This window comes from Pezoporus wallicus, unplaced genomic scaffold (genome assembly GCF_028554395.1).
Source record: "Pezoporus wallicus isolate ANWC-B61680 ecotype Strahan unplaced genomic scaffold, APGP_CSIRO_Pwel_v1 contig_8166, whole genome shotgun sequence".
NCBI classification, from domain to species: domain Eukaryota; kingdom Metazoa; phylum Chordata; class Aves; order Psittaciformes; family Psittacidae; genus Pezoporus; species Pezoporus wallicus.
The window spans coordinates 2,873,288-2,881,848 of NW_026638114.1; the positions used below are offsets into that span (position 1 = coordinate 2,873,288).

General features: G+C 57.6%; 1 protein-coding gene across 4 annotated transcripts in view; it reads right to left on the minus strand.

Moving 5' to 3' along the window:
* The window catches only part of FLT4 (fms related receptor tyrosine kinase 4), a 54,387-nt gene extending 46,053 nt beyond the window's left edge, over positions 1 to 8,334 (minus strand). For all 4 annotated transcript variants that reach the window (XM_057409543.1, XM_057409542.1, XM_057409545.1 and 1 more), the window contains exon 1: positions 8,122 to 8,334. In XM_057409543.1, coding sequence (XP_057265526.1) covers positions 8,122 to 8,179 — 58 coding nt within the window. In that variant the 5' untranslated portion in view covers positions 8,180 to 8,334. The remainder of the gene's footprint in view (positions 1 to 8,121) is intronic.
* Between the last annotated feature and the right edge of the window lie 227 nt (positions 8,335 to 8,561).

The window sequence follows — 8,561 nt, forward strand, 5'->3', positions numbered from 1 at the left end:
GGAAAAGAAGTCACAATGGAGAGCCAAGCCCAGAGCTGAACCTCACTGTCAGTACAGGTGAGTGTGTCTGTGCAGACACATACACGCTTCTCCCAGCAAACAGAGAACCTTCTGCATGCAGGGAAACAGATGGAGGGTTTTCCAGGCTCTGCTACACAGCTTTCTGTAGTTTCTTTTAGAGGATAACACATGAAACCAGTAAACCTTTAACAAACTTCCCTGCTGCATGAGGAGCCCAAGTGCTCTGAGTCTCAGGAAGCTGATGGAGGACCCTGGGCCTCACGAATGTGCAGACAGACCATCACAGACCTGCGGAGCCACCATCCCACTTGGCTCCATAGGATCTGCTGGCCCCCACGAAGCCCTGCCAGCGGCTGAAATGTGAACCCACCAGAGGATGGGTGCTTCATGTCCTCAGAGGGGCAGGGACAGTGACCCAGGTGGGAGCCTGGCTGCCATGGGCACTGCCAGCACTGGCTGCTCGGCAAAGCCATCGTGAGCTTGCAAATTCCTTATTAGCTTCCCATGTGAGACAATCACCCAGGGGCCAGATGCTGAAGCCCTTTCTTTTCTCTTCTCTTTATTCAGTCCAGTCTCCACTGCAGTCATTGAAGCATTGGCCTAAATACAAGTGAAGGACTTCAGGATTTGGCCCAGTAATAAAAACTTCCTTCCTTTGTCTACTGCTCACTCCACATGATCCTGCTGCCTCCCAGCCTCCTCCTGGCCACGTCTCCAGAGGCTGGGGCCGTTGGTTGTTTTGGTTGATGCTGCTCTTTCGTTTTACCCTCCACCAGTCCATGCCTGTCCCCTCGTGGAGCTGCAAGCTGCGGTGGAGAGAGCCAGGGCAGTCAGTGAGGAAGAGGATGGATCATGGGGTGAAATGCAACCTGGTAGAGGCACAGTGCTGGTCCTGGGGACACGCAGATGTGTGGACACCATACAGGCTGGAAGCAGTCTCAGCCTTCACCTCCCCAAAGAAATTCCTTCAGCACCTCTTTAAGGATGGGATGGGGCACCTCTAAAAGAGCTTTCCTCCCTCACACTGACTGTAGAGCAAGTGCCTTAGGCTGTACACTGAAGTTTTATGTGATGGGACTGCGTGAGATGACTCCTGCCCAGGAAGGTATATCAGGAAGTTAACTCATCTTGCTGCAATGGCAACTATGCATCATGCTAGGAAGTGATGCCATAAGAAATAAATATAATTTCAAACAACTGGCAGTATGAATCTTGCTGCTTTCTTCTCCCCAGAGTAGCCAGGAGGATGCAAAGCCCTGTTATCTCCTCTGGGTACCTACCTCATCCCCAGCACATCTGAAACGTGCACTGGGGTTCAGGGCAGGAGGCAGGAGTCCCTGCTTCCTTCCCATGTCTACCAGCCTTGCACACACCTGTGGCACCGACAGAGCAATAAATAACCACAAATGGACTGATACAGCAATTCCCTCCACGTGGATCTCCTCTGCTGCTTGATGATGGAAAGCAAAAAAAAGGAATTTGAAGTTGGCTGAAATGAGAAGCATTTAGTCCTGGTGCACCAGCATAGTCTGAGGACCTAAACCTCAATCCTGCAACTCAGGATGCTCAGGTAGGTGACCTGGTCATATAATGGATTGCTCAGAGAGCGCAGAAACTGCTCCTGTGAGTTCCTACTGAGATTTGAGGTCTTGGAGGAAGATGCTCAGCTAAAACTGAAACGGCCAGACACAGACCTTGGAGCATCCAGCTCCCAGGGAGCACAACGCTCTCTGAGCAGCAGAGGGCTGGTGACCTCAGGGTTCCAGGCTGTAGCCTCACAGGTCTGTGTGAGCCCTGTGCCACCATGCCCTGCATCCCAAGTGATGCCAACCTGTGCATTGCATGGGCTGAGACTCCAAGGTCCAGTCCAGCAGCAAGAGCTGCCTTGCTCAGGGCTTGCTCTTTAAAAAATGCAGTCTTGCTGTACATTCTGCCCTTTTTAAATACATTAATTGCCATGGAAACAATGCTCTTGGTATGGGAGCAGCCTGGTGGCCTCTACAGATGCAAGATAAAAATCAATGGATACACTGAAATACAGGCTGTATTTCAGGACCTTTTGTGGTTTTTGAGGCTGGTCACCATGGGCACATAGTAGAGAGTGGCTTAGACGCTAACAAGATGCCAGCTTCTGTGGAGAGAAAGCTGGGGACAATAAAACATGCAGTAACATCTTCTTTGCAGTGTTTATCTGCTCGGTCAGAGCACTCTTGTATGGGAGCCAGTCCCGATACTGTAGTACTCCTGGCGCTGGTCATCATTCCCAGCTCCCGCTGAAGCAACCCAGCCTTGGCTGCCCTTCACATCCTCATTGTCAGTGAATGGAAAGAAAGCCTCACCTGGTCTCAGACATCATCAGGGTGGCTTTGCTCCACGCCTTCCCTCTTCCCATCCATGGCCCTTTCACCAGCTCAGATGCCTTACCAAAAAAGAAGTGCCAATGTGATATATATTCACCATCACTTCTTGGCCTTGAGAGTCTTTTAAATAGCCCTGAGGGGGTCAGTACACAAACCATCACAGAAGGAAGGGCTGTGAGTGCCCTTCCCTCCCTACCCACAGACACCCCCAAAATCCCGGAGCAAAGGGCAGCCCCAGCTACCCGCCTTCTCCCCTCCAGTGAGGAGGAACGCTGCGCTGCTCCCTGCCGTGCCGCCCATCATAAAGGGGTCCCTGAGCTGTTATCAGGCAGTGACAGTTTCCGCCATCAGATTCCTCCTGTCCGTCAGGAAAGCTAAATAAGGAACGTCGTTCAGGCGGCTGCAGGAAGAGGGGAAACGCAGGGACATCCGGCCCAGCTGCCAATTTTTCCTTTCCCATGAACCACCACTGACCTCCGCCAAGGGAGAACCTGGACACCCAGCCTGGCATCGGCACCGCTCCTCTTCGATTAACCCTTCCCAAGGGGATGCCCTGGCTCCTGGAGCCTGCCCGGGCGGGTGGCCTCACCATGCTGTGCGGTGTGGCCATGGTGGGATGCTGGATGGGTGCTGGGATGGGATGCTGCACGGGTGCTGCATCACCAGCGCTCACACCGCAGATCAAGGTGGGTGGACTCGGCACGCTGGCTAGCATTTTCCAACTGGAGCTATGGCCAGGAGAAGGCTTAACCCCTCCAATGTCTGCACACAGGTGGGTGGTTGCGTCTTGCACGGCACCAGTGGGTCCCAAAAGCATTATTGAGGTATTCAGTTCACTTTCCTCTATGCATGCACTGAGACCAGAAGCAGGGTTGAACTTATTCTCTTGCCTATCCCTCTGGAACTAAACTGGGGTTTTCCAGGCTCTACCAGGACTTGTAACCAACCCTGTCCTGATTGCTGCAGACAGGTAAAATCACATCTCATCTTCCTCTCTGCTCACCCCAGGGCTCTGCCCGTCACTAAGAGGGACCAGGACAACCTGCAATCCACAGAGCCCTTTCTCATGGTCCTTCCTGGGGACTGCCCTGGCGTACCTGCTGCCTTTCACTGCACAGAAGCAGAGCAGGGGAGCAGCAGCAGTGCTCAAAGTCAGGGAGACCACAGCACTTGCCTTTCCCCATCACCTGTGGTGTTGTGTTCTCTGCGTGCTCTCTGTGTGTTCTCTCTGTGTTCTCTCTGTGTTCTCTCTGTGTTCTCTCTGTGTTCTCTCTGTGTTCTCTCTGTGTTCTCTCTGTGTTCTCTCTGTGTTCTCTCTGTGTTCTCTCTGTGTTCTCTCTGTGTTCTCTCTGTGTTCTCTCTGTGTTCTCTCTGTGTGTTCTCTCTGTGTTCTCTCTGTGTGTTCTCTCTGTGTTCCTCCAGTTTGGAGTCTCTTCCTGACCCCCTAAACCGATCCTCCCTCATTAGCATGTGACATCCATCCCATGGCACCTCCAGGCTTGGCCTGCAAAACCTGCCTTGGAGATCCTCGCCCTGGAAGGAGGGGGGTCAGAAACGCAGCAAGAAAAACAGTTCACACGTGGGGGCAGTTGCAAGGTGAAATACAAGTCACCGGCTCAGACCTGGTTCTGCTACCTCAGCAGGGAAACGACTCCAGGAGAGACTCCCTGCTTAATATCCTCAGCTTATAAAACTCAGTGGGAGTTTCAGCACCGGCTGCCGCGGGGCCAGGTTTTCACCCTCCTCCTGTTGAACTTGTACCTAGAGATGCAGTGATTCGCCCGCAGCTCGTGCCTCCTCGCCCACTTGACCGCAGGCCATCTCCACTTCCACTATTCTGGATTAACAATGAGGCACCACAGATGGGCAATAATACTGTGTACCAAAACCAGCTTGGCTGGAGAGAAAAAAGCCCCCCTGGGATCCCTCTAACCCTCTCTTTTAACAACATGAAACAAGAAACAAAGATCTGGGACAGCCAGAGGCAATAAAACCCCTGGAATTAATTTAGCCAGGCACTAGATGCCAGTGCAGCTGCAACGGTATTTCTTTTCCTAATGAAGGACACAAGACAATTCCAGCCCTGGCCCCGGCCAAGGCTCAGCAGACACTGGGATGCACTGGGCAGTTACAGTCCCCCCATAGCACCCAGCTGGTGTGGGACCCTCTGGGACTGTGCCTGGCTCCCTGCTGCCCCTCACCCTGGTGGAAATCTGCAGGAGGTACCTGCATAGGGGCAAGTCAAGGTGAAGCACAGCACTGGCACCTCTGGCTCACACCCTGGGTGGGCAAGGGGGCTTTTGGCTTTAACCAACCACCTGGGGGCTTTTTCCTGGCAAAACCATGTATTTTCCATGCATGACCCCAGGCAAACATCTGACACCCTAAGGCCCCTTGGCGACAAGCTCCACAACAAGCCACTGGCCCCCAGTGCGCTCCGCATCCTCCCAGCACAGAGACACACCAGGAACAGCCTTCTCCAGGCGAGCAGGGGTTGTGCAGCCCTGTGTCGCAATGCCCGGCCCGTCTTTCCCAGCGGAAGAGCCCTGTGACGTTTCGTCATTCCTCACACGGAAACCACCACAACCACTGCTGCTGCGCTCCAGCTCCCCACCCTGCATGGGCAGCGCAGCGGGGTCCGGCCGTCGCGGGGCTTTCTGCTGCTCCCCGCACCTACAGGACCCCTCCAGGCCCCTCAGTACTTCAGGCTTATTGCAGCTTCTCCTCACCAATGGGTATAAATATACAGCCCCACAAAATGGGGGTGAGGGGGTCGCCCCCGGCTTGTCCCCATTGTCTGGGGCTGTTCCAGGCCAGCATGCTGAACACAAAGACACCATGTTCATTTGGAGATGCCTGTGCTGGATCAGCTTGAGGGGTTGGGGAGAAGGTGGGTGAGATGGGTGCTATCTCCAGGGCTCACATTGCTTCCCAAAGCTGCTGAGAGATGGGCAGACCTGGGTGCCCATCAAAAGCCCCCTCCTGCTCTACAAAGCAGCCTCCTGAGCACTGCGGATGCCCTGTGCATCATTGGGAAACCGCTGCCTGGCCATGCTGCCGTTCCCGTGGGATCCTGCTCTCCCTTTCCCTCCCCAGGAACTGCCCTGGGACACTGGGAACAGCCTGTTCCCTCCCTGCCGGCTGGGAGCACCTGCTCTTCCCACGCCAGCCCTGGAAAACCCCACATCAACATGGGGCCAAGAGACACCCCAGGGACTGTGATCCTGTGTGGAGCGAGCCATGGGAGAAGGGCAGCGGAGGGAGGTGGGATATGCTGGAGGAAGCCCCTTCCCACTCTGCCTGCGTGGCTGGGGACGTGGTGCTGCTGGGGGAGCGTCACCCCAACCTGACGTCAAACTGAGCTCAGCAGCAAACTGTTTGTGCAGGCAGTGAGCCGCGGGCTGCGTGCCCCGGCCTGATCCCAGGCCAGTAGATGCAGCCCATTCATCCAAAACCATTCCTAAGCAGACAGCGGGGCACAAGGGCCATGGCTGCCCTCTCCCTGGGGACCAAGGGCTGCATCCCTTCCGTTACCCACCTCCTCCTCGGAGGCCCTGGCTCTGCTTCATCACTAACAATGAACCGGGTTAAGCCAGAGCGGGGTTTGCTGTGCACTCGTGGTGGGTGTTGCTGAAATGGGCCATGTTTATTACTTGCAATAAAGCAACTGCTTCAAATCCCAGCTGCAAAGGAAAATGTTGCTGCTGGCACGGTCAGTGCGGGGCTGTCGGAGCACCCAGTCGGGAAGGTCTGTGTGACCTTAAAGGAGGGCAGGCAGCAGCAGGCAACGTAATCGGCTCAGGTCCTACACAAGCACAGGCCCTTCCTTCACGCTGAGGGCACATGCTCTTGAGAGCAGCAAGCCAGAGCCCGCCATGGGATTATTTGGCAGCGGAGTGGTCAGCGCAGCTCTGCAGAGAGCACACGCTCCCAGTTCCACTCCATCCCTGAAGCACTGTGGAGCTGGGATGTAGGGAGAGACTGTGGGCTCTTACACATAGCCCATTTAGCCAGGTACCAGGGTGGAGGAACAAGCAGGATGAAAGGCCAGAACAGAGTTATCACAATGCTGAGATGAATATTTCACCCTTCCCAGGTGGAACAGCCTCACACCCCATCCCTGCTTCCAAGGCAAGCAAATATTGTCACCAGCTGACATTACAGCTAACGAGGAATTTGTGTGTCCTTTATGCACTGACAAATTGGTCTCAGGTAGAACAGAAGAAGAAGCAAATCCCCAGGGTACGATACAGTGGTTCAGCTCCACATCTCTCGTCGTCATTGCACTGATCAGGCAATGCCGGAGAGCTTCAAAGCTCTGTGCTGAGGAGGCCCCACACATCACGCAGCCGCGCTGGCCAGAGCCTCCCCGGCACCCAGCCCCGCACCTCCGGGAGATGAAAGAACCTGAGAGCAGCTAAGCGATGCTTTACAAATTGCTAACAAGAGAGCTTTGAGCAGCAGCAGCTCCTGACACGATGCCACCAGCAGCAGGTCCCTTCCTCCCCTGCCTCACACAGCTCCCCCAAGCTCCAGCAGCTCAGTGGGTCCTTCAGCCTGGTGGCACCAGAGCCATCAGCAGCATTTTGGGCAGAGCAGGTTGACGGTGCTGCCGGTGATGGTGTCCATGCCGCATCTCTGCGGCTGGACCTGCAGCCCTCCCGTGAGCTCACTTCAATGATGGCAGCAAATGCCACCAGTGACAGTGAATCACCGAGCTGAGGCTACAGAGAATTCTATTTCTGCTCCCCAAATTCACCTCCCCACATCATAAGCTTCCAGCATCACCAACTTTCTGTCCGTCTTGCTCTGATACAGGCAGCTAATGCTCTACCTGTGTGAGCAGGAGCTTCCCCAAGGGGAAGCTGGTGCCCCATCTCTGCTGCTCCGGCAGCACCCACCCAGCTCTGCTCTGCCCCACGGTCTCTGCTCTGCCCCACAGTCTCTGCTCTCTGGACAGGCACTGCAGCCCCATCTCTGCCGCGATCCCACATCCACATGACCCAAGCTGTGGCCAGAGAACTCGACTCACTGCCCAACAGCCTTTTACCCCAGAAGCGCTACGGGAAGAAAAAGCGTTTCACCAGGATCTGCTCCGGGTGACTTCCCAGGTGGAGCAGAGTGGCCACTGACCACTGGTAGAGGCAGCCTGGACGGCATCGCATGGACCGCCACCTCCTCGCACCCTCCTCCCCAACACACTGCCCGGGGCTCACGAATTAATGACCCCGCGCATGAAAACCAAATACTCAGCGCATGGAGCCGGCCTCCAGCCTCCCCTCCCGGCCCGCCGCGGAGAAACCCCTCCTGCGGGAGTCCCATGCGGCTTCCCCCTGCTCGCAGCGAGCGGCACGGGCACGGCGAGTGCTCCCCACCGGTCACCCCGCGACCCGCAGGGACGGCAGCAGCGTCCTCACGTCCCGTCCCGTCCCATCCTCTCTCTGCGGGGACGCGGTCACAGCCGTCGGGGACACCCGGGCGGGCACCACCGCCCGTCTCCGCCGGAGCTGAGGGACCCCGAGGCGGGCGGTGCCGGTCCCCGTCGGGGCTGGGAGACGCCGGGACACGTAGCGCTGGATCCCGGCACATCCCCGTCCGGGATGTGGGAGCCGCGACAGGCAGCGCCGGGTCCCCTCCCTTCCAGCGCGCCCGCAGGTGCGGGGCGGGCGGCAGAGCTGGCAGCCCGCAGCCCCGGTCCGGTCCGGTCGGTCCGGGCAGAGCAGAGCCCCGCGGCGCTCACCTGCCTCCGAGACAATGCCGAGCCAGAGCCAGAGGGGCAGCGTGCAAACTCTCTTCATCTCCGGGGCCGCGGGCAGGTCCGTGCGGGGCGATGCGGAGCGGTGCGGAGCGCCCCGCGCCCGAGCTCTGCTCCCGCCGCGCCCCAGCTGCGGCGACGCGCGGCGGCGGGCGGGGAGCACCGGGGCCGTTTCCTTTTCCTCTGCCCGCCCGGGCCGCCCGCTCGCCCTCCACCGAGCCCGCGGGGCGCCGGGCGGGCGGTGGGGCGGGACGGGGCGGGGCGGGAGGGCGGGGGCGCGGGGGGGAGGGCGCACCTGCGGCACCGGGCACCGGCACCGGTGGTGGCTGCAGCCCCGCACATCGGGGTGCGGGCGGCCCTGCACCTGTGAGCACGGGTGAGCATCCATCCATCCATCCATCCATCCATCCATCCATCCATCCATC